General features: G+C 51.1%; 11 protein-coding genes across 11 annotated transcripts; 5 read left to right on the forward strand and 6 right to left on the reverse strand.

Annotated features, from left to right (window-relative positions):
* Window positions 1–479: 479 nt before the first annotated feature.
* On the forward strand, window positions 480–2,089 carry IAR55_002484 (uncharacterized protein; the record flags this gene model as incomplete). The annotated part of the gene is made up of 4 exons (XM_066945597.1): window positions 480–753; window positions 899–940; window positions 1,179–1,595; window positions 1,788–2,089. 4 exons carry the CDS (start codon window positions 480–482, stop codon window positions 2,087–2,089), a joined length of 1,035 nt encoding a protein of 344 aa, XP_066804286.1.
* Window positions 2,090–2,310: 221 nt separating this feature from the next.
* Window positions 2,311–4,533, reverse strand: IAR55_002485 (uncharacterized protein; the record flags this gene model as incomplete). Its single annotated transcript, XM_066945598.1, has 6 exons — window positions 2,311–2,640; window positions 2,722–2,920; window positions 2,984–3,285; window positions 3,349–3,728; window positions 3,808–3,924; window positions 4,020–4,533. The coding sequence occupies 6 exons, from the start codon at window positions 4,531–4,533 to the stop codon at window positions 2,311–2,313; spliced, it is 1,842 nt and encodes a 613-aa protein (XP_066804287.1).
* A 584-nt stretch (window positions 4,534–5,117) lies between these two features.
* On the forward strand, window positions 5,118–6,526 carry IAR55_002486 (uncharacterized protein; the record flags this gene model as incomplete). The annotated part of the gene is made up of 6 exons (XM_066945599.1): window positions 5,118–5,157; window positions 5,306–5,447; window positions 5,722–5,956; window positions 6,071–6,232; window positions 6,303–6,418; window positions 6,490–6,526. 6 exons carry the CDS (start codon window positions 5,118–5,120, stop codon window positions 6,524–6,526), a joined length of 732 nt encoding a protein of 243 aa, XP_066804288.1.
* Window positions 6,527–6,760: 234 nt separating this feature from the next.
* IAR55_002487 (uncharacterized protein) lies at window positions 6,761–8,700 on the reverse strand (the record flags this gene model as incomplete). Its single annotated transcript, XM_066945600.1, has 5 exons — window positions 6,761–7,623; window positions 7,679–7,874; window positions 7,949–8,074; window positions 8,159–8,277; window positions 8,382–8,700. 5 exons carry the CDS (start codon window positions 8,698–8,700, stop codon window positions 6,761–6,763), a joined length of 1,623 nt encoding a protein of 540 aa, XP_066804289.1.
* Window positions 8,701–9,308: 608 nt separating this feature from the next.
* Window positions 9,309–9,829, reverse strand: IAR55_002488 (uncharacterized protein; the record flags this gene model as incomplete). Its single annotated transcript, XM_066945601.1, has 3 exons — window positions 9,309–9,392; window positions 9,503–9,539; window positions 9,705–9,829. 3 exons carry the CDS (start codon window positions 9,827–9,829, stop codon window positions 9,309–9,311), a joined length of 246 nt encoding a protein of 81 aa, XP_066804290.1.
* A 666-nt stretch (window positions 9,830–10,495) lies between these two features.
* Window positions 10,496–11,963, forward strand: IAR55_002489 (uncharacterized protein; the record flags this gene model as incomplete). Its single annotated transcript, XM_066945602.1, has 6 exons — window positions 10,496–11,165; window positions 11,233–11,344; window positions 11,416–11,512; window positions 11,594–11,687; window positions 11,741–11,814; window positions 11,880–11,963. The coding sequence occupies 6 exons, from the start codon at window positions 10,496–10,498 to the stop codon at window positions 11,961–11,963; spliced, it is 1,131 nt and encodes a 376-aa protein (XP_066804291.1).
* Window positions 11,964–12,146: 183 nt separating this feature from the next.
* IAR55_002490 (uncharacterized protein) lies at window positions 12,147–13,276 on the reverse strand (the record flags this gene model as incomplete). The annotated part of the gene is made up of 2 exons (XM_066945603.1): window positions 12,147–12,842; window positions 13,058–13,276. 2 exons carry the CDS (start codon window positions 13,274–13,276, stop codon window positions 12,147–12,149), a joined length of 915 nt encoding a protein of 304 aa, XP_066804292.1.
* Window positions 13,277–14,427: 1,151 nt separating this feature from the next.
* IAR55_002491 (uncharacterized protein) lies at window positions 14,428–15,695 on the forward strand (the record flags this gene model as incomplete). The annotated part of the gene is made up of 4 exons (XM_066945604.1): window positions 14,428–15,237; window positions 15,338–15,399; window positions 15,460–15,510; window positions 15,563–15,695. The coding sequence occupies 4 exons, from the start codon at window positions 14,428–14,430 to the stop codon at window positions 15,693–15,695; spliced, it is 1,056 nt and encodes a 351-aa protein (XP_066804293.1).
* A 285-nt stretch (window positions 15,696–15,980) lies between these two features.
* On the reverse strand, window positions 15,981–18,278 carry IAR55_002492 (uncharacterized protein; the record flags this gene model as incomplete). The annotated part of the gene is made up of 4 exons (XM_066945605.1): window positions 15,981–16,645; window positions 16,706–17,473; window positions 17,556–17,969; window positions 18,035–18,278. The coding sequence occupies 4 exons, from the start codon at window positions 18,276–18,278 to the stop codon at window positions 15,981–15,983; spliced, it is 2,091 nt and encodes a 696-aa protein (XP_066804294.1).
* A 306-nt stretch (window positions 18,279–18,584) lies between these two features.
* IAR55_002493 (uncharacterized protein) lies at window positions 18,585–21,725 on the forward strand (the record flags this gene model as incomplete). The annotated part of the gene is made up of 10 exons (XM_066945606.1): window positions 18,585–19,160; window positions 19,215–19,293; window positions 19,352–19,475; window positions 19,533–19,699; window positions 19,758–20,343; window positions 20,397–20,509; window positions 20,574–20,923; window positions 20,979–21,147; window positions 21,201–21,510; window positions 21,578–21,725. The coding sequence occupies 10 exons, from the start codon at window positions 18,585–18,587 to the stop codon at window positions 21,723–21,725; spliced, it is 2,622 nt and encodes an 873-aa protein (XP_066804295.1).
* A 223-nt stretch (window positions 21,726–21,948) lies between these two features.
* Window positions 21,949–23,778, reverse strand: IAR55_002494 (uncharacterized protein; the record flags this gene model as incomplete). The annotated part of the gene is made up of 2 exons (XM_066945607.1): window positions 21,949–23,647; window positions 23,750–23,778. The coding sequence occupies 2 exons, from the start codon at window positions 23,776–23,778 to the stop codon at window positions 21,949–21,951; spliced, it is 1,728 nt and encodes a 575-aa protein (XP_066804296.1).
* Between the last annotated feature and the right edge of the window lie 29 nt (window positions 23,779–23,807).

The following is a 23,807-nucleotide window of genomic DNA, read 5'->3' on the forward strand; positions in this document are numbered from 1 at the left end:
CGTCACCTCCTTTCGGGGTCCTACCCCTATCCTGACGCAACGGTCCTTTGTGCACCTTGTCGTCGCGGATGTGAGACGTGTGTCAAGCATCGGGTCTATCTGAGCATGTATGGAGGCCAGTGCAGAGGGCGCGAGTCGTTCCCAATGCTCCTGACCTTCATGTTTGCTTGTGACATTGCTGTCTTCTGCAACGCACTATATTGATACTGACAGCTACTTCTGCGATCTTCACCGGTAATCCACGATCGACTGACCGTTTCGTATGTCGCGGAGGGTATTCACAAGACTTGGAATGAAAGACAAGTAAACCTATTATAACCAAACCGGACCTGGAGAGGATACAAGGAGACTGGACCCAGGGCCCACAGAGTCTGTACTTCAGCATCGCAACCTCGTGATCGAATAACAGTTCGACTAGCTTTGACCTTGACTCATCTCTCCCACCCTCCTCGCGCCAATCCTCCTCCCTCATCATCTCGATGTCGGACAAGACCCCGACAGACCTCGACCAAGCCGAACGTGGTCATCCCACCTCCTTCTCATCATCTTCCCCACCAAGCCCCGATCGTAATGGAGGGAAAGAACGAGCCGCCAATCGTGCCCCCGATTTCTTCAACTATCATCCGCCGGTCGGACTCGTCGTGTTGGAATTCGTGGTTTGTTTGCTGGTCTTGCTGGTCTGTTTCATGGCGCCGAATGGGGGGATATCGACCATTGTTAAGAAGGGGAACAGTGATTTCGTGGGGTTGTTGAGTGGGTGCCATCTCATCGTACAGGACTGCTAAGATACGGAAGACTTTCCCTGGTTGACACTCGCAAGACCTCGTGTCGTGTTTGCTTCGAGGTACTTGCTTGTTGCTGGGACGAAGAATGCTGATGCCGTATCTTTGGCACACAGGAGAATGCTCTCAGTCTTCATGTCAAGGTTGGATGTCTACGGGTGAGTTTGTGGCCCGGCCAATGAAGAAGTTGTAGTTCTACGGTATTTTCGCTTCACCTCACCCCGTCCCTAGCATATGTCTTCGCACTGTCAACCCTGCAAACTCGACTTCGGCTACAATCTCCGACTTGGACCTGGCTCTGAGCTTCATCTCTCCCACTTGATCCTCACTCAGCCTGATACTGATCCAAACTTTATACTCGAGCTGACTCCTGACCACTGCATTCCTCCATTCTAGCCGGCTCCAATACCAACAGCACCACCCCCACCTCCTCATCATCAAACTCCGCCGCCCCGTCTTCCGCTCGTCGGCGCGATCTTCAGACGGATCTCGACCTCTCCAGCTTCTACCTGACAACAGGCTTAGCGTCCCTCGTCTCGTTCTGGATGATCACCATCTCATTCTACATCTTCATCGTCCCCCGATTGTTCACCAGTCCTCCGTTGGCATGGTCTTCCTCATCAGACGAGATACCATCGGGTGGAGGTCGGATGGACAGGTTGAGGAGATCTTTCAAGATCTTCGCGTATAGGATCAGTAGGATATACCTCTTCGTGCTTGGATTCCTGTTGTTGGGCATAGCGGGATCTGCTACGTTTCTGGCCGTAAAGGCGAGATCAGAAGATGGCGGTAGTATTGGAATCGGACTGATATGTGAGTGGGGGACCCCGGTTTTTCCCGAACCTTCTCAACATGACATGGACAAGTTATGTCCTTCCTAAAAGCATAGGAAGCGTCTTTTCTCGCTCCCTCCTTGTTCTGGCACTTCCCACCCCACCCCCACCCTCACCCATTGCTGGCCGAGGACCAAGGACCGAGGACCTAGCTGATCTCAAAATCGTCCAGTACTCCACGCATCATGGATCCTATGTTTCATGGCCACTTACCTCGAGATATCGCGCGGTAAGATCCGGAGAAGCGCAGATCTAGGATGGTTCGGATTCACCTGTTTGCCCTGTGCTGTCAGGCTGAAAGTACGGGCGAACAAGAAATGGGATTCGCACGCTTTTCAGAAGGGCACACGAGGTGAAGGAGGTGATGAAGAGGCGGATGATGGGAAGACGTCAACGAGTAGGAGTAGATCGACACGTAGAAGTAAGGGATCAAGAGATCGTAGTAGGTCGAGAGCGAGGAGAAGAGTCGCGTAGCGGGACTTGGTGTCAGTGGGTCTGAGAAAGGCGATCGAAAAGGTGTGATGTATGCAGATATGCCTTGTCAGTAGTGAACGCTAGATCGTGCATCTTTTCAAGATGTATTGCCTGAACTGATTGTTCGTTCGTTGAGCATTGATGGTCATGTCCAGCACCAACAAAATTGGATTTGTATTTTCTTTCGCCTCAATCCTCATCGCTCTTGACAGCTGCACAAGTCATCGTCTCAAGCCAAAATCCCACTTCTTCACACAAATCCCGAAATCGCTCGTCGCCTCAGGAGGTGGCACGCTCGTCACCCCAATCTCTTCATCTTCCACCCCACCCGCATCCATCTCCCCAAGCGCCCAATATACCAAATACACGTTTTCCCGATCCATCTGGAGACAAGAAGCTTGTTGGAGACCCCTTGGATGAACTTGTCTGAGCGACGTGAGCACGAGTTTTGATCTGCTCCACATATCGCTCGGAGCGGCCGATGGCGAGAAGGGGAAGTTGTATGGCGGCGATGGGAGCGACGAAGTTTCGAGCAATATCACATTTTCGCTCTGCTCGGATGCTCGATCAGCAGTCCTTCTGGCTTCTCACAGTGATGAACAGTGCTTCAGAGGAGAAACGTCCTCACTCACAGTAGTCACCGCGACATGGTCGCCATACGTCGCGAGTTGTTGTACGGGATCTTTAACCACAATCGTCAACAGACTCGCCAAAATAGTCTCGTCTCTTTTCTGCGCGTCTTCGATCGCCAAGACCTCCCGGTAATCTCGAAGTACATGAACAATGCCTGAGGCAGTGGTACAGAAAAGATCCGAGGAAGTGTAATGACAGCTGTAAAATCAAACCAGGACTCAGCCGCAGCCTCGTTCCAGAGTCTGAACGAAGTGAACGTACGCGTTGAATTCCCTGTTCGGCGCCAGTTCCTGCATAGCTTCTTCGACGAGATCTGAGAAACGACGGTCTTCCCTCCATCTTCCTTCAACACTCGCTCTTCCGATCAATGAGGCATTTGCAAAGGCTCGCCGCTCGGGTATGAACGCCAGTTGTGGATGTACAACGTAGACTGCGTCTCCAAGATCGCGGTTGGTAGGATGGTCAGAAGGAAAGGAAGCTATCCGGTTCTTAGATCGACGAGATATAACATGTAGCTGTGTAGCGCCGCAAAGAAATACGAAGTCATCGTCAAACTCGATATACTCAGAACGTCGCAGCGGTATGTTAGCTGGATAAGACCTTTTGCTTCATGTCACACGACTCACGTTGGGTCGTTCCCTCTGAGATTCCGGTATAGGGTACGTCTCCACTTTACCCTTATCTTCCAGATCCCATATATATACGGCTTCCTCTCCCGCCGTACCGAGCACAACTCGGGCGTCCTCCTCCACATCCTCATGGTCTACCCTTGCCCGAAAAGCAAGACAATTGGTGGGAGGCCGGATGGTCCTGAAATACGTCAAGTGTCCTCGGGGCGGTGTATCGGATGCACTGGAAGGAGATGTCGGCGTCGTATATTCTGCTTGAGTGGTGAAAGAGTAGCCTCTGTCGTAAGTCAAGGATCGGCGAGAGGAAGGGAGGCTTTGAAGATGAGGGGGGAGTCGTCGAACGGCCGAAGGAGTGAGATGGACTTCGAGGCGGTGATCTGGGAATGGCATTAGCTCTGAGCATGATGATAGCATAGGGGTGGAAAGATATGTTTCAAACCTCTAGCATGAACTCACCATGGCCTATGTTGAAGATCGCGAAGCCTTTGATGAACTCTAGATGGGCATATGGCGCCACATCGACGTACTCGAACAGCGGTTCGCTAGTTTCTAGGTCAGACACCAGTATGCCATCTGTCACCGCCGGATGGTAAGTAAGTTAGCATTTGGATAGCTGCATCTCTTCTCAAATATAGTCGGGAAGGTAAGAGAATTAAGCCATGACTCACCTAATCTGCTCGTCGTCAAAAGAGTCTTTTCCTCCTCGTCCACCTTCATCCTCCAAACTGTATTTCTACCCGGTGTCAACCAGCTCCCTTTCGCTCTCCCCCACTTCCAATTCCGTTGCAGCTTTATCCAAGCTTTCACAACTCCTCTCCAGTCTACTCTTGCACCCGGTTCTTCGGCCTCCAAGTCCACATCTAGATCCAGATCAGGTTCTTCGATCTCCCATCCTGGTGCCTCATCGGGATCTGCGCTCCCAGCCGAAGAGATCGAGAACGACGTGGTCTGTTCGGCAGCCTCGAGCGAATGCAAGTGATGTCTCTCGATTCCTAAACGATGGGCGAGAGGTCGGAAGAGTGTGGTGGGATGGGAAGATATCAGGGCGTGCCATGTTGGATGGACTAGTGATGCGTTTATGAGAGGTTGAAGGGGTAGATGAGAGAGGATGGAGAGGAAGAGCGAGGGTCCGAGAGCATGGAGAGGGTCGGTGGGTAGAGCCATCGGTCCTCGAGAGCCCATCGAGGTCAATCCATCACGATGAGGTCGAGGTCGGTTTGGAATGATTGAAAATGTCGAGATGGGCAAACAGTCGAGTGGAACTGAGATGTACGAGCTGGGACTTAATCTTATCGGTCCTTTTGGGTGTTCGGCAATCAACCCGCATACTCTGCCAGAATTGATCCCGTCCGTGGCGTCCGTGACGGTTTTGGGTGCATCTGTGAGGTACACTGTAGATGGATCTCCCTGCCCAACATGCATACCGAGCTAGCGACCTCGGCTCATCACACGTTGATTCCAGAAGGCATAGGAGCCCTTCTGTGTGGACATCGATGTCCTCTGGCTCTCCTCAATATGATCCATGATCGAAGCTACGCGAGAGAGAAAGGAGAAAGGCGGTGCTATTCCTCTGTCAGAGTTCCGTGCGTCGTGTGCATCACTGCGTGTGTGTGTGTTTCATGACTCGAGATGTGATCTCCTTTCAATCAACATCAGATAGGCTACAATCTCAGCTTGTCAGTACAACGACGTCGATCTTGATCCATATCACACCTCCCACATATCCCAACACTGTCCCCGATCTCTGATATCGCACACTGTCAAGCATGTTAGCGGGCGCAGCATTCCCCTCGTTCTTCTTCACTCGTGAGTATCGTGCCTTGACCAAACGATTTCCAGTGTCCTCGAGTGACTCCTTTGCTGTTGAGCACACTTTCCGGCGGTGCCATTGCATGACTGCTTCTTTCCAGCTGCATGATGTTCTGACCCTTGTTGTGATGGTGGTCGGTCACAGTCGGAGCCTTTGTCCTCCTTCTCCTCGTCACCTTATCGGTGCCAATCATCAAGACCATATATCTCCTGCACATTACGAGTTCCGCATCATCAGTGGCAAATGCGGGTGTCTTTGGGATGTGTTATCAAGGTGGCAGTGCGAGGTAAGTACATTTGAGTCTCTGCGGTGATGTTGTTACCCCTCACCCCCCCATCATCTGGAGGTGCACTGTCAGATACACGAGGACTAGGACAAGTTACAGTAGAGGGTCAGCGTGTCATCTTTCTGACCTCACATCTATGCCACTTCGGTTCTTCTCACGTCTGGTCTATATATTTCTGCTTGCAATTACTCTCATACATCGTCGTTCACTGTTCCACCACTTCTGATTCCTAACCATCATCTCAACTGACACATGGTTTCCATCATCATTATAGCTTCATCGGGATCCACTACTCCAACAACGCAGCCTGCACCCACCCCCAAGTCGGCTACACCTTCGATGACACATTCATTGGCACAGCCGCCACAGACCATGCGGGGGTTTCGCGAACTGTGATCAGGGGTCTTGCGGGAGTGTTATTGGTCAATGTTATCGCTTGTGGATTATCTGGGATCAGTCTGTTCACGTCGTTCTTCGGTTGGTTCTGTGCGAGTCGAGCGATGGAAATTGTGACTTTTATGCTGAAGTTTCCAACGCAATACTCGTACTACAGTATGAAGGACCGGGTACTGGTAGATCGCTGACAGGTTATCGTGATTCTCTCCCTCTTGCTTGGGCTGCAGGTCACATTCCTCACTTTGTTCCTGTCCGCTCTGAGCGCATGGCTGGCTTTCGCTCTGGACGTCGCTCTTGCCCTCATCGCAAGACACCGGATCAGGCATTATACGAACAGACAGTTCGAAGGTCATATCGGGAATGCCGTGTGGTTGGCTTTGGCAGCCGCTGTAAGTAATCCCCATCCTATTTGGTGGAATACAAGGACTAGGAGCTTATGTATGTCGGATGACACTGTAGGTGGCACTGACCCTGGCCATATTCTTGGCTGGATGTGGGATGTTTGGCAGATACGGTCGAGCGTATCCCGCTGAGAATCCCGTGGCGGCTCCAGCACGAGGGAAACGAAGACGATTGTGAGTGTCTACACTCGTAAAGATCACGATGCCGTGTAAATGACATCGGGCTGATTGCAATCGACCCGTAGCTGGCAAAGACAACCTGCTTATCGGGGCACTTACTGATATCGCGTCATGCGGTCACGGTCAGTAGGGATAGAGGACAGAGCAGGACGAATATGTTTGAGTTGCTTAACAATGTCTCAAATTTTATCATAACCGTAATATGTGATGACCCCGGTGATCTGATACATTGTCAATTAGTCACAAGGTTATCCCGTCTGCACTGGATGAATCACAGTGGGTGAATACAACAGATTGCAGTTCTAAGACAACAAGTATGCCAAGCTTTGGACTTGATCATCTCCCTTTGATTGGTTTTTTCTTTCTAAACATTATATTATTGAGCTTGGCCGTATCATCCGCTGATATCGGCGTAGGCCGTGATGTTGTGCCCATCGACGAGATGGCATTCGATTGAGGTGACCCGCTCGAGTGACCTGTAGGTGTCGGTCGAGTTGACAGCAACTTGCTCGGCGACTCGACTTCGACTGCCATCCTTTTTGTCTGCCTCGATTCTTCCTCTGGAACAAGTTTCCGCTTTTCGTTCATTTTTGTACTGGGATTTGATTCCGCCGCACTGCTCTTCGCCGTCGTTGGACTTCCGAAGAAATCAACCGTGGCAGGTATCTTCTCCTTCGGTAGTTTGGGCGCCTCGAAGTTCGTCACTTCTGGTTTTCGTATCTCCTTGAACTGCTTCTTCGGTCTCCCATCCCCTTCGATCCTGAATCGACCTTCTTCTTTCCGCTCTTCCGATGTCAAAAGTGATGCGCGATCCGAGAGATGGTGAGGTAGAGCTACCCGTTTTTGCGGCGCTTTATGGGTAGGAAATGATCCGGGTATAGGTGATGTAGGAGATGACGGTGATGATCCTCTATTTCCACTAGTGGAAGTCCTAGGCGTTTGACGTAAAGTTGTTCTTGGGGGTGGAATGCGTGGCGCGTGATTCGCCACGACGGAACTCCAGGGAGAAGTTTGGGAGGACGAGGAAGTGGCAGACGCAGGGAGATAAGGGTTCTTGAACAACTCGCTTTCTCCCGGACGTTTCGTGGGAGGTGGTGGGGGGATATATCGTCCAGAAGCATGAGTGAGGGCGACCCTGGCTCGTTGAGCTTCTACTCGAGCTTTGGCTATTGCGCTAGCCGGTTTAGGTCCAGAAGCCGCTACCAATACTGTCAGCTTGTCTCTCTGCCAACCGGCGAGGTCCGTGAAGCTTACAGGATGCGCTGCTCGAACCAGCACCGGATCTTGATCGACCCCATCCACTGCCTCCCTTCGCAGGTTTCTTGTCGGGCATGATCTTATCCATATACACGATCCTCTTCGCAGCCTTTTCCTCTTCCAATTGCTTGTAGCGAGCGGCCACTCTGTCCGCCGCATGCAGTTGGCGCTCCACCGCATCTTCTTTAGCTTTCTGCGGAGGGAGCATTGCTTGGTCAGGCTCCGTCCACCTGAACTTGTTGGAAACGGATCCGCAAGACAACTCACTCTGTACATCCTTCTCCACCCTGTGGTCCTTGGTTCTCCTTGTCTCTCTCGACATCGTTCATGGAACAACGGATGGTCTTGTAGAAGATATGCCTCGAATAACCAGTCCGTTTCTTTTTTGATATGCTGTACATTCAGATGTCATGCGTCAGCTCGTGTGAATTTCTTGGAAGCGGTTGCTGATCTGTCGAAGAGAACGTCATGACATACCGGCGAGTTCGCTTCGATTTCGACTAATTGCTCCATCGGTAAATCGTCGATGAAAGGTTTGATGAGTGAGTATTCTAGATCGCCAGTATCCCATATCCGAGCGGAGTTGGCTTTGATCACTAGAGCCACATATATCGTCAGCTCCCCGTCCCTCCTGCTGCAATTCTCATCGCCGGAAGACGATGTGTGATTTCATGAATGATGAAGGACTAGAAGGACATACCAGTCATACAAATACTCTTCAAACTCCTCACTCCTCTTTCCACCCTTTCCTCCCCGTCCCTAACCATCCTCATCTGTCTAAGCTCCACCAATCGACTCTCCGCATCACGATGTGCGCTCCTCCCTGACGTCGTGATCGCCGGATAAAGTGGTGCTCGAGAAGATGAGGAAATGGAGCCGGCAGTGAGAATGGACTTCGATGCATGGATAGGGACGGATTGGTTCAAGAGTGGTAATGGTGTGATTGCGTTCTTTTTTGTCTCTGATCCGAACAGGTCGTCCTCTTCGGCATATTCGAGTCGAGATGGATTGTCTGGCATGATTGGAATATGTCTGTGTGTGAGTGTGATTGGAGTTGATGTGAGGAAAGCTACAGTCTATATAGATGACGATGCTATGCCGATCAGGTCCACGATGTTCTGAAATTGCGATGATGAGGGCGGCCAAGAGATACAGGTCCAAAGGAGACGCAATGCAGTGAATGATGAATGACGAGTGAGAGATGAAGTAGTCAAGTATTTCAACAGTTCATCGCAATGAGACGAAATCAAGACTGTGACAGTGTTTTGGACGGGAATGCCTCCACCTGTCCACCGTTTCAACAAGTAGCGGCGACGATGACGCTGCGCAGGGTTGTAAAACTCTCATCCTTCGAGATCATCTGGGTCGGGGCAAGTCAACGACTCAATGAGAGATGCGTCGACAGGATATACATAGGAGCAGATGATTGGGGGTTACGACGAAACGATAAGAGACGAGGGACGAACGGTGTAGAGTGAGGTGAACGGGACTATATGATCTATGTAAAGTTACCGGTGCGATGAGGCAGTCATGGTGGGAATCATTACATGACTGTAATGAGCGATTCGAAGAGATATGGCAAGACACTGTCAGCACCACAATTGTACCAAGAGTGACCCCTCGGCCATCACTCACCCGAACAGCACGCCCCATCGTCAACGGGAGAATAAGGATCCTCTCCCTTTTGAGGAGCACCCCAAATCGAATGGATCTGTGGTCGAACATCATCGTGCAGATTTCCATTGCAGAAAGAAGTCGTTTCACGGTCAGTCAGTAGTGGACTGCGGTATTCTACCCTCGAGTGACCTGTCGACGACTCACCAAAGGATCCTTTGTAGCTTGACAGTGGTTGATGAGACTGCGAAGGTCGTGTTAGCGCACACAGCGGACAAGGGTGTAGCTGTATTGCCTCTTTTTTTCCCCACGTCACAATCTTCTCCAGCTACACAGACCAGCTTGTACCAGGAAGTCCACAGAGAAGAAGAAAATGATATTGGAAGTGAAAGACCAGATCACAACTCACTTCATACTGGCCACGCTGACATTCACACGCGGCCTCGCCAGCTCCTCCCTCAAACGCTGATTATGCTCCATCAGCCTCCTCATCTTGAGCTCGCTCATCATGGCTTTGTTGGTTCTGCTAGACATGATGTGGTTGAGAAGTCGTATCGTGGGAGTCTTTCGATCAAAGAATTCGGTCAGCGAGTGTGACTGGCCGAGGTGGGAAGCAGAGGTGTTCGGTGGCTCTTTGAACGAGGGAGGGGCGCAGGATCTCAGACTCACCAAGCTACACTTGATAGACCAGATGCGATGATGATGAAAGTGATGATAAGATTTGAATGTGTACTTCCAGATACAATCAAAGCCCAAAGTGATGCTTTGTGATGTATGGGGGGTCATCTCACCAACTCGTCAAGGGATCCACCCCGTGAACAAGTTACAGCGCTCGGATCATCCATCATCTCAAGGGGAGTTTGGTGGCGTATACACATTCTGTCCCGTTGAGCATCATGGCCACCTTTCGTACACACTGAGAGCTGAACCTGGGACATCTCCGACTACTCACAGACTTGGATCCGACCATGCAGGAGCGACAGTCGCCAAGTTTCACGTCAATCTCAGTCACATATCGATCTGGCATCTCACGCAGCAAACCCCTCAGGAATTGCGCCACACACGCACCCGGTATCACACGTACAGATCCGCCACCAGACATGTCCACTCCCTCATCTTCCTCTATCACTTCCTTCGTCTTCCTCTTGTCACTCTCCCTTAGTCGTCCATCGACCTGTGACAGTCCGCGTATCACCAGCAATGGCACGAACCATCCCCGCTCGACAGCATCCCAGAAAACGTCCCCGTTCGCCTTCTCCTCCGCCTTCCTCTTCCTCTTCCTCCCTGTCTTCTGCATCATCTGAGACCGAAACCAAACGAATGGCACCTCCTGCCAAACCTAAGAAACCGAGGAATAGCAAATTGACTCCTAAATCATCTAAGAGTGCAAAACGATCGAGCGAATCTCGTAAATCTGTAACTGAAGAGGATACGAATGGATCGGATTCGTCTTCAAGTTCGAATTCCAAGTCGAATGGGGATCAAGAGGAAGATAGTGGCCACCCAAAGCGGTCCTCGGCGAAGAAGGGTTCTGTTCATCAAGACCCGAAGAAACTGCTACTGGAGCACTTGAGCTCTGTGGACGAAAGAGCTGTGCTACGGCTGTTAGCAGTGATGCGAAACTACAACGGACAGGAAGCCGCACCTGATGACGAAGAGGAAAGTTTTCAGAAGCAAACTGAAGATGAGGAAGCTGGTGAGGGAGAAAGTGACCGTGCAGAAGCAGAAGAGGAGGAGGAGGAGCTTTTGAATGAGGGACAAAGAGAGGAGCTGTATGAGCAAGCGTGGGTTGAATGTGGTCTCTGTGATTTTCACGCCCTTCGTTTGCTGAAGCAATTCTTTAGAGATATCATGGCCATGATGCTGGAAAGTCAGCTGACTGCAGGCAATAGTCGGTGTCTTCTAAGCTGATGTGATGTCGAAATCGACTTGGATAGCTCCTTTCGCCAATCGTCGATCTGCATTTGCTGCTCATTACACCGCCGATCTGGAGTCAATCACCGCATCATTGGATATTGCGATGCTTCCATTCAAGAATGACACACTGAGGTGAGATGCACATTGAGTCGTTCAGACTGGAGCGACGATGACCTGATCGATGATGTGCTCGCCTCGAACAGAGAACAAGCGGACATTTGCAGACGTTCTAATCAGCAAGCTGGGGCCAACGCGGCTGCAGGATGGAAGGAAGCCAGTGAGAAGCTCATGGAACGCAGAGTAGGTCGTTTCCGTTCTCTACCTCTGTCGTGTCAGTGGTGATGAAAGTCATGGTTGACCTGGTACACTTTTTTCCCACAGGACCAGATGATGGCTATCTACGAGAAGATCGCAGTCGTTCACAAAGAAAAACAACGTCTCGTTATTCAAGCTAAGACTGCGTGGCAGAAAGCTCGTGCGTGCTGAACTCCGTTCTGATGATGAGGCTGATCCTGATACATGCCCTAGTCGCTCGACATGAAGCTGATTTCGCGAAATTGGAGGAAGAAGCTCTTCGCCGCAAAGAAAAGTATCACGCAAAGGTTCGTCTGTTTAGCTGAGGATCGGGTGGGTCTTAGGTCGGTAAGATACTAACATTTCGGAGCAGTTCGTCAAGGCTACCGATCCTGCCCGCATCCAGAAAGAAGTCAACATGTCGTTCCAGAAGGTGCTGTCAAGGCAGAACAGTTGACGCACTTCTGTCCCGTTCCCCTCGTACAATGTCCTTTTCACCCTTTTGTGCCTATCGTTTCCCCCATACGACTCGTGTCACCTATTGCGACAAGTCCAACAAATCCATGCGTTGTAGTATACATTGTACTTGTACATACATGATCATGCACTCTTCCTCGATTTTCTATCTTCTATGAGAATGTCATCTCCACCAATGTGCCCAAGGAGTATGGGCATAGACTGCTTCGTATCTCTTGATCGTGATTGAGCTGATCGGACCCGTATCCGACGCCACTCTTGCTAGTCCAATGGAGATGACCCCGAGGAGGGCGACGATCAATCCTCTCAGACCCAATTTCCGTCTCTTCGAAACCACAACCTGCTTCTCCCCTACCTGACCAATCTCTATTTCCTTCTTCTTCTTCTCCTCCCCCTGTGCTCCCTTTTCTAGCCGCGATGGTCCTTGCGAATTTTCGGTCACCCTAGTCTTACGATCTCCTCTCAACCACGTCACAATCTTCATTCCTCCCACTAACGAGTGCCATACCGCACTCCCTATCAAGGTCAGATAGACTCCCCATGCCATCCAGCTTTTCCTCAGATTATAACCGACGAACTCCCAACCGAATTCGCTCGGACTCATACTCGATATAGGCGCTGTCGATGAGGAAGGGATCAATCGATGCGTAAGGATATGCGTGGAGACGAGGACGATGAGTGGGTAGCCTAGGATCTGGTGGATTTGACGAGGGAGTCGGAGTTTGAGGGGCGAAAGGGTGAAAGTGGGGCATGAGGCGAGGATGAGTAGACGACGTGAGAGGGAGGCAAGGATGTGGATGGTCAGGGGGGCGTAGACTAGGAATGGTTCGAGAGGGAGATAAAGGTCTCGTGCGATCATCTGAGGTGGACGTGTGTAAGTCATGGTGCCATCGGCTGAACAAGTGAGTACTTGAAGTAGATATGGTCCTTCCGAGGCGTACGGATTCGGGGTCGAGACAAGCAAAGCAAATCAAAGCGCGGGATCGCCGGAAGTCACTGGGGAGATGCCTTCGATACACCCCTCACGAGAGCGAGCATGTGGGAGATCACTCGCTCTAGTCCATTACCACTCACCATGGTCTTGTCTGCCACTTGCAGTCCTCCAAAAACAGCCGCTATCGGACTCGCCAGATGCGGAACGAGGAATATCGAGAACACCATCGCCGAGGTGTTCTGCGTCAACGTCAACACCCTCAGGACCTGAGACCGTGTGGGGACATATCGTCTGTCCGAAACCGGGGTCGAAGCCTCTTGTGGAGTCGCGGAATGATCTCCTGGAGTAGGGGTAGACATTTCAAGGTGTTGGTCATAGGTCTGAGACGGTGGTAACTTACAGATGAGGCTTAGGGAGATCTTTGGTTGGTCTTTACACAGATGTCAAAACACGTTCCAGAGTGGAGGTTGGTCCTCGAGGTTGGTTATCTTATCTATCACCCTCATATAGGGTTCGTCATGAAAAAGTCCGAAAGACCACCGAACGTTGTATGTTGATCTTGACCCGCCATACGGAAGAAAAGGTTTCCTGATGATGGATGCAATCAATGTGGATGTCAAGGGGCATTCATTGCACATACATGATGGGCTGTCGAACGTCTCGCGGTTCCCTCAAAGTGGTACAGCCTACATGAGCTGGAGCGAAAGCGGGATCACGACGGTTTTATCACACTCTTACAAGAGTCTTGGCACTCTATATTTAGAGCCCATTCGAGGGCCACGACGTTCGCTTTGCTTTGTTTACCCTCGATTAACGATATCATGTTTCATGATCTCATCGTCCTCTTGCGCTTCAGACGAATCGATTCAGCCATGTTACAGGGCAAACACATCCGTCAGGTTCAAACTGAGATATCTGCACGAGCAAGTCCTCTCGTACTGTGCTCTCATCCTTGTCACAGCCTCAGAATGGTAGTGTGGGACCTTAAAACGTTTAGTTGCTGCGGCCACTACCGCATCGCCCTTGGACACCCGAAGGTCTTGATCTCAGTTTTAATTATCGCCTCGTGTTCATGAACCATCATGTCATCAGGTTGCGTACACTCGTGTTAATCATGCTTATTAGAGTGAAAAAGGCTCAAACAAAGCGAAAAAGGGGTGTGATCTGACGACATGAAGTAGACGATTAGACTCAGCTTCCGTCAATTTCTGGGGGTACTGGGACGCATACCATGTAGTGCACTAGACCCACGGCCGTAACCTACCGCACCGTTATCTGTTGTTCGAGCTCATGCGCTCGTAAAATGTAGGGGCGACGATGGTAGAACCTGAATTCTGACTTGGTGCGGTGATGTCGAAAACAACGCTGTTATAGCTGTGTACGCATGCCTTTCATGAGCGAGAGATGCATTGTTGTCATTCATCTCTTCCTCACATGCTCGCACTATACACATTCGCCATATCCGACGTATTGTTCATTGCTCTAGAAGTCAGAAGACAACTCCCTTGATATGCCCTTTCGATATGGGTCTGACCTGGAGAACGGTATCACTTTTAGCCATGTCGCCTCTCCTGCTTCTCGAAAGGCTTCACGACAGATTGCACCGGTCCGACTCCTGACTATCGTTCTGATCACCTTCATCTTCATCATCCTCATTCTACGATCGCAACTATCAGAGTTCCCTCCCTTTCCATTCACTGCAGTGTATCAACAACAGCTGCAATCCGCTCAATCACTCACCAGCGATTCCTTGTTTGAGGATACGGACCGACCAATCGTCCATCCCAAACCAGCTTTACCGGAAGTATACATGACCCTCCTCTCGTCATCCGACATTCCGGAATACTACCTCTCCACACGCCTACTCCTCTATTCTCTAAGTCACGGTCCCCTCACTCGTGACACTGAACGATCCTTCGTAGTACACGTCACACCTCGGACTCCCCTCGGATGGATCGAGACGCTCAGATCCGAAGGAGCCTCTATCGAATACACGGATCTGGTCACTGGTCTTCCTTTATCCCGAACAGAAGCGAGATACCAAGACGTCTATACCAAACTAGCAATGTGGAACATGACCCAATACTCGCGGATCCTCTTCCTGGATGCGGATCATCTCGTACTGAAAGGTCTGGAGGAAATATGGGATGATGAAGGAGGTTGGAGTGAGAGTGGGCTCGGAGCGATCGGTGCCAGTAGTAACGGGTTTGCGGAGAAGGCAGATTATTTCTCGGCCGGTTTCATGATGCTTCGTCCAGATAGGGAAAGGTACGAAGAACTGTTGAACGTCAGAGGATTCAATGCTATCTGGAGAGAACAGGTAAGTAATTTCCGAGTCTCCCGTCAATCAACGTGCAGCCCGAGCACATCCTCAGAAGATGCCGTCTGATAGCATGACCAACTGATGCACTTATCCTCAGAACCTCCTCAATAAATACTACCAGTCCGGCGGCCCTCAGCCATGGGGAAGATTGGACGGCAAGTGAGTTGTCAGACCTGCTTGATGCAACGACTACCGCTGACATCCGGTCCGCTGTCCCAGATATCAGCGAATACAACCGACGTACGAACACGTCGGACAAGGCATACACGCGTAAGTCCATCTGCACTTGCGTGAAAGTGCTCTTGCTGACTTCACTTGGCAGACTTCACGAGAAAGTGTGGAAAGATAGAATTGACCCTCGACTGCGGAATATCTGGATAGAAAAGGTCACCGAAATGGAAAAGTTCTATAAACATAGAGCAAATGAGACTGACGCCCTCAAGAGATCACCGTAGATATCTCACTTGTTGTAAAGTACACCGGAGGTAGTACATGTATCGCATAGTAATATCCACATTGTCATGAAGTCGAGCATGATCGGGTAAACTATAAGACAGATTGTGAGAAACCGGAGACTAACTGAACATGAAGGAAGTTGCGCTACGAGGTGTTATGCGAGATCGCTGCAATCTCGCCAACAGTCTTGAGACACGATCAGCCTACGCAGCCCTTTGAGCCGATCTTCGTGTCAGTAAGAAAAGCGACGTACGCAAATAAATCAAACACGGTAGTATGGTGATCTACGAAAAATCGACACAGCTCGCTCGAAGTCTGAAGCGTCCGGTCCAGGGTCGTGCCCGCTTCCACGCGTTCATGCGGTCATCTTGAGGATCTGAGTCATCTTGAGATGCGTTGTAGACTTGCTGAGGAACGGCTGGGACGAACTGGAAATTTTTCGTTCTGTCACTCCGCTGTCCAATGAACCTCACGGACCGATTCACGCCCAATAGGGAAGCTGATCGATCGTAAGGTTCCGCTCGTGCATTGACTTGTGGGCCATACTTGTCGCCATTGACTGTAACAACAGTGAATTTCCGCCTTGAAGATTCAGTAGAGCCGGTATCAGGTACTGGGCAAAAGTATTTGAGGCTTCCTGGAGGGGTTCGATCCCGTCGGGTCTTGTCAACTTGGGTGTTAGTAGAGGATAACTCAAGCAAGTGAAACTTGCTGAGTGCCTGAGTATTCTCAGAACGCGGAACATCTTTGATCGTTTGACCAGGTCTAATACGTTCTTTCCGATTATTATTAGCGGAAGACAAGGCCAAATCTGTAGCAAGATGACCGGCTCTTCTGATATGATCAAGCTTGTATGGATCAGGCTGTTGCGAAACCCCGCTTTTTTGCGAGAGAGGACTCGAAGGTTGCTGGCTGCGGTATTCGCCTGTTGTTAAACGATTGTACGGGTCTGGTGAAACGAGTCAACGTATAGCCATGGAACGAGATCGTGTGACGGATTGAAACCTACCTTCAATGCCCATATCTTGGCGGACTGCCCTCGGGTTCGTGGTTGCATGGGCCTCAAGACTAGCATCAGATTGCTCGTTACGATTTGGATCGGGATACAGTGGTGGACCAGACGACCTCGACTTAGTGAAGGGGCCGGACGTCAAGCGACCTTTATCTGCCAGCGGTGAGCTGTATGGGAAAGCGCTGGACGATGATACGACGTCTTCCTCTAAGTCTCGGACCACCGAACTCGCTAGATGGGTGATGGTGGAGGGTTGTTTGTCGTCGCATTCGATGTCTTCGGGTGGGGTTGCCAGTATGCCGCGTTTCTGGGAAGGGTCGGACTTGGAGCAATCCTCAAACTTTTCCTTGGCAGCATCCCATCGACACTTGTACTTGTCCAATTGATCTGCTGCTGAAAACAGCGAGAAATGTTTGGGCTGTGGATGCTTCAGACGTTCGTGTGGTGGCTGGACTAGACTGGCAGCTGCTCTGAGCTTTCGGAAAGTACGAGTCGACTCCGTCTCTTGTTCGTCTGGTATTTGCGTCGAGTCCGCGGTCATGTGGTCTTGTGAAGGGATGAACTTAGGCTTCTGGTTGACTATACCTGTCACCATCTCGTCCACATCTTCATCTGCAACCTTTCGTTTGGGAGGCGGCGAAGGTGAAGCAGGTTTGATGTTTCGCTTTTTGGTGGGTGCTCCTCTCTTCTTTTTGGCAGGCAGGCTCTTCTGCTTTTCCAACGCTTGCACAATGGGAAAGCCACTGGTGGGGCCGGCTCCTTTCGCTGTAGCACGGTGTCAGGAAATTTCAGCCATTCAGGCAAGCAGGATGTGAATGGCGGAGGCGAATCAAGGTAGTGTACTCACGAATCATCCTGAACTCAATCTGTTCATTTTCCTTATCTTTCCTTGCCTTCTTTCTTGTATTCGCGATCCGTCTAGCTTCATTCCTCTTCTCCTTCTTCTCCTGTTCGTCTCGCAATCGGTCCATATCAGTCATCAGACTTCGAGGGGGACGAGGATCCACTGGGATGCGAGACCCATCTGCATCTCTCCATTGACTGTATCGGACTCGAGGCTCAACTATACTGGGGCCGGGAGGAACTTTATGTCGACCGGCGGGCTTGGGCTCGCTCACTCGAGGATAAGGATTACCTCGCGTGGTACCGCGGTTGGTCTTTGTAGTAGTGGAGGCTTTGAGCTGGTTATCTTGGTTCCTGGGCTGGCCAGCAGGAGTAGGTTGGAGTGAGATTCTCTCGTTTCGATCTCCTGCAGCTTTGACTTTTTGCCACTCCTCCATAAGCGTTCTGCACGTACGCGAGAGGGAGAAAGAAGATGCCACTTACTGTTACCGACAGGTTTCTGCGGCTCTTGTCCCGTCCGTCCTCTTCTTTGCCCGGCGAGAGTCCATGGAGTCTGTTTGAACTCAGCATAGTCTGCACGAAGGGAAAGATCCAGTTCACGTCGGAGATCGTGGCCTGCATCGGTGAGTGTAGGTGGGCCAACAGCGGCGGTGTCGTCACATGCCAAGTCGGAGAAGGTGGGAGAGGGAGAGCGGAAGTCGTCCCGCCATGGGTCTTCCTGAGACATCATAACAACTATGCTGCAACCGCGAAACTATATCTAGGATTGTCTTGACATGGATGAATTGGAAGAGGAAGAAGAGGGAGAAGCCGGTCATATGCAAGTGATTGACAGAGATCAGGCGCGTGCAGTGAGCCACAATGTCACGTGACCTTTTCGAACGAATCCCACTCGCTGGTACTCGCTCGTTCTCTCTTTCATTGTCCTCATTATTGATCACTCGCCAAGCATAGATCCGCTTGCATCCATCACCAAGGGTTGCATCGTCCGGATCATCCCTTTCGCCGCAGTTGTTGCACCGAGTGTGCCCACATGTCGCAATCACCTGCACCCGTAGCCGGGCCGAGCAACCATGGGGCTGCTCCCCGGACCGATCCCAACCTTCTCCGACAATTCGTCATGGAGTATCTCCAGTCTCACGGCTTCGACAAAGCTCTCGCCATGTTCCAGCAAGGTATTGCCGATCAGGGAGGTGCGGATGGCGCTGAGAACCATGCGGATGGAGAGGAAGAGCCGACTGCGGGTGGTGGTGCCAGGAGATCTTCCGCTGGCGGAGCAGGGAAAGAAGCTATCTTTCGCGCTCCGGGACCAGTCCCGTTGGAATCGAATGTGAAGCGTAACATTCCTCAAGCTCAGGCAATATCAGCATCGACGATGTCAGATCGGATCACGCCGGAGTTCGAGGCTCAGGCGAGATATATCATCGAGCAGTTGCAGAAGAAGGTGGAGGCTTCAGCGGCTCAAGGAGGGGAGGTCGACGGTGATGACGGTATGAAAGAACTGAAAGATGGGACAGGGAACCAGGAGTCGCTTCTGGACTCGTCAGATCGTGTAGAAGGGTATAGCAGATATACCAGATGGGTAGACAATGGATTAGAAATGTGGAAGGTAAGCGAGTAGAAGTATTGCGGCTTGGCAGCTGCTCACGCTTGTCAATCTTAGGCCGAACTGGAAACCTTGTCATTCCCACTCTTCGTGCACACATTCCTGGAGCTGATACAATTTGAATTCCTGAAGACCGGTGAATTGTCTTGGTCCACAGTATGCTTCGTGAGCTGACTGACCGTGGACCTTTGCAGCTCGCGATTTCTTTCAAAAGCATCACGCACAACATCAGCTGGTACATCCTCAAGAGATCTCCACCTTGGCTTCAATTTCTACACCCGACCATGTTCTCGCCAATCCCTTCTGCCAAAGGATGCTGTGCGTACAAACAACGAGCGACGATGAGATCTTCGCTGATGCGTATCGTCCTTGTAGTGCGGACAAATATGTCATACCGCTTTCACGCAATCCGAATGATCTTCTACTGCAATGGCTTAGCGGGGCAGGACTTGACGAAGAATGGGAAGCAGGCCTGCACAGCAGCGCAGGTCGAGCAAAGGAGGCCATCAAAGGTATTGTCTTCACCAATATCACCATCACGGGTAAGGCCAGATATCTCGATTGGGGATCATCCACAAAAGACACTGACACCAGAGGCAGTGACATATACCTCCGAACCTCTCGATGAGATCGTAATTGCTTCCAAGAGCGGACTGATTGGCTCGGCCCTGCCATCAAATATGCCAATCGGAGATTTCCATACCGCCACATCCCTCAAGCTCGGCCCTCCCCCTATGACCGACAAGCTCAAGGAGCAGGTGGCTCGTACATTGCAGGACGAGTCAGCCGACGCCCCAAACGGCGATGCTTCTCCTGAACGAAGTGGTTCAGCCTTACCTCATGGCCAACCCAATGGGCATGACGCTAATGGTGACGTCGAGATGACATCCCCATCACGAGATGGTCCTACTGAGAGTCAAGGTGTTGCGCCGCTCGTGCGGGAAATCAAACTGGAGCCAGACGCCGACCTTGATCCGGACCTTATCAGTCCAGAGGAGTCAGAAACTCATCCTCCCATCCCAGCTGTGTTCAGAATACCCGATTTGAAACGAGAGGTGGAGGCAATCCGGGACAAGCGAAAGATGATCAGATTGGGACTAGGGGCTGTGGATGGGAAAGTCGGCAATAGCAGCTCGACCGTATTGCCAAGCGTCGTTGCTTTTACCTTGTTTGATCATGGAGAGAGGTGAGTCCTTCTATTTGTCCCATTGCAAATCGCTCAAAATGACACCTTGATAGTGCGTCTTCAGTCGAGTTCTCCCGAGATTCTTCAATGCTGGGCGTTGGGTCTTCCGAAAGCTGCGTGCGACTGTGGAGTCTCAAAGGTGAAAAATTGAAGGGGACGTCTGTCGGTGAGTGCCTTCCACGTTCATATCAATTATCATGATGCTGACTTCCATGCTGACTTCCCGTCAGATCCTTTGGATGGATCCATGGTCGAAGACGAGGGTCTGCCCATGCGAAAACTCGTTGGTCACTCTGGACCAGTCTATTCTCTCTCTTTTGACCCAGTATACGGCTCCGCTGCTCCTCCCTCAACATTGCTTTCATCTTCTCAAGACGGAACAGTCCGTCTCTGGTCTCTGGATACGTACTCCAATCTCGTGGTATATCGCGGACACGGCAGAGACCCTGTATGGGATGTGGAATGGGGTCCCATGGGAGTCTACTTTGCAACTGCCAGTCGAGATAGAACGGCCAGGTTGTGGAGCTCAGACAGAGTGACTCCACTGAGAATGTACACAGGACATCTCTCAGATGTCAACGTGAGTTAGCTGGTATCAATCATCTACCGGTCCCGCTGACGGTTCCGTTTCGCAGTGTGTAAAATTTCACCCGAATTCACTGTACCTTGCAACAGGTTCGAATGACGCTTCGTGTCGATTATGGGACGTTCAGCGAGGGGCGTGTGTCAGGCTATTCCTGGGTCACTCCGACGCGGTGACCACCATGGCGATCAGTCCAGATGGTAAGACACTAGCCAGTGCAGGTAAGTCATGCGTCGAGTCTGACACGCTATCACGCGGCTGACTTGCTGCCTAGGCCTGGATTGTTCCATCTGGTTATGGGATTTGGGTTCTTCACGACCCATCAAAAAGATGACAGGTCACAAAGCTCCTGTGCAATCACTCTCGTTCTCGGCGGAATCCTCAGTCTTAGTCTCAGGTGGATTGGACAGTACAGTGAGGTGTTGGGATGTGAGATCTGCGGGTGGTGAGAGGCAAACGGGGGGAGAGGGAATGTTCGTAGGGGACGGGAAAAGATTAGGCGGAGGAACAACGAGCGGTATGGATGAACAGGGGAGTTTGCCGATGGGTCCTGGCTCGGGCAGTTGGGATGATGGTCAATACACGTAAGTCTGCGTTTTTGAGGCTTCGCGAGTGGTGGTGTAGAAATTGACGATGTACCGGTTTGCACAGTGCCGATCTGTTATCGACTTTCCCGACGAAACGAACACCTATTCTCAAGACGCATTATACGCCTAGGAACTTGTGTATGGTCGCGGGGAGCTTTATCCCGCCTAGTGTTGGTGTGAAGTCGCAGAACCAGGTAGCAGAAGTCCAATGACAGAGCGTCGGTGTCAAGAGTGGAATTGTCGAGGCAAGATGATCCTTGTAGAGTGTGAAAGGGGGAATATGGTGATTAGTCCAATGCATTTGACTGATGTGTGTCGCTATTCTCTCTTTTTAGACATGTACACGGAATCGCGAATACTGCTTGATGTCTCCTCTCGCTCATATCTTTCCTCGCCCTAGCCCTACTACGATTACATGTTACTCCACACCACAACCTATCCAGCCCGAGCGACCACTGCCTTCTTCTTCTTTCTAGGCTGTAACATGGTCACCACCTCTTCTCTCTGTTTTCTCCTCAATCCACCTCCTGTCATCTGTTTGAGCACATCCTCATCTTTAGCATCGATTGAAGCTGTACATTGTTCCCATCCTTCTGGTCCTATTTCACCCCCGACCAGCGATCGGACTTGTCGGATCCATATCTCTGTACCTTCTTTTGCCAAGGGAAGAGTCGCGAAATCGATATTCGTAAGTGCCGTGAGGATCCGATCCGTTATCTCTTGTCGTATCTGAGGTGCTTTCGTTGTTCTGGCAGCAGCGGACCGAAGTGATGGGTCTCGGATCGTGCCAAGTGCCGGATCATCCTCCTTTTCGACTTGAGTAACTTGACCAGATTTGGACCTCTCCAGAGTGAAGAATCCAGTGACGTCTCCACTCGCACATTCCTGTCTGAATCCCATCCGTTCCCAGAACTCTGAACTCGACACTCGACTCAGAGTCACATGTGCGGCTCGTCGAAGAGATCCGTCTTCTGCAGCCTCTTTCGTCTTTCTGGTCTTTACCTTGGCCATAGCCAGCGTCGTACTCTGTTCGATCGAATCGGCATTGGCTGCACCAGCTCGGTCTTCCGACGAGTCTGTCCTCTTCGACGTATCTGGTTCCACAACACTGGTGTGAGGATGAGCATTGGCCGAAGCGTCCATAACGAGTTCTTCCAGGAATCGTGTCTTCGGATCATCAGGCAGCGATGGGATCAAGGTTGCCAATGAAGGCGGTAATGATTGAAGACTTGAGGGAGACGTAGAAGCCGTCGTCGTCGAGAGCGAAGATTCTCCGAAAGGAGGCTCGTATCTCCATTCCAGACCTTGAGGTAAAGGTCTTCCCGTACCTAACATGTTTTCCGCTTCCACCTCGTCGTAACCTGGCAGAAGGTACTTGACCTCCAATGGGATATTCTCATCCCGGGTTTGCGAGTCCGTCTGCACCTTTCCTTCGTCTCCATTTGGAATCGCAGTCGATGTTGACTTGTCTTTCGATGTCAACCTCGTCGTTACCTCCACACAGACATCTTCGTAAACCCCCTTCCACCACTTGCACAGCCCCGCTCCTCCCAGCACCTTCTTCAGCGGTCCGTCAGCCGAATTCGCAAAGAGATACTGTCTTTGTGATCTTGCAAACAGCTGTACTCGGACAGACGGAAGAGAAGTGACGAAATAAGATAGGAACGATCGGATGAGATGTCGAGTGAACGGGAGGGGTTGAGGCGTATAGCCCGATGAGTCTATCTTGGAGATGTATAAGATGGGCGTGTTGTGGGTTGGTTGTGAGGTGCTGGTAGCGGTGGCGGTGGAATTGGGGAAAGTATATAAATAGGCAGAGATGGCGGAGACCAGGACTCGGGGTGCTGATTTTGGAGTGGATTTGGACGATCCAGCTTCTACGGCGACAAGCATGTCTTCTGTCAGTGTCGATTTATTGGCTTCGTCGTCAGACTGCCGAGTGCTATCAGAGTCGCTTTGACACGCCAAGTCCGACGACAGGACGACGAGATACTCCTGTTGTAGACATTTCGGAGGATGGGGTGTATGAGGAAAGAGTGAAGAAGTTCGTTTCGGTTCAGATATCAGGATCGTCAGTGACAATCTGTGAGCGTTGGGAAGTGATGAGAGGGATGATAGGAGGTGGCCTCGAAGTCTGATGGAGCCACCATATCCAGGTCAGCTTCATGCGGGGAAGATGTGAATCAAGCAGTATCAGGCTGGACCGGGAGGTCAGTGTGAGTTGATATCGACTCACGATAGGTTGGGTTCGGACGGGGTTGACATGATGCAATGCCCTCTAGCGAGGACCAAGT

Source organism: Kwoniella newhampshirensis, chromosome 4 (assembly GCF_039105145.1).
Source record: "Kwoniella newhampshirensis strain CBS 13917 chromosome 4, whole genome shotgun sequence".
NCBI lineage: Eukaryota > Fungi > Basidiomycota > Tremellomycetes > Tremellales > Cryptococcaceae > Kwoniella > Kwoniella newhampshirensis.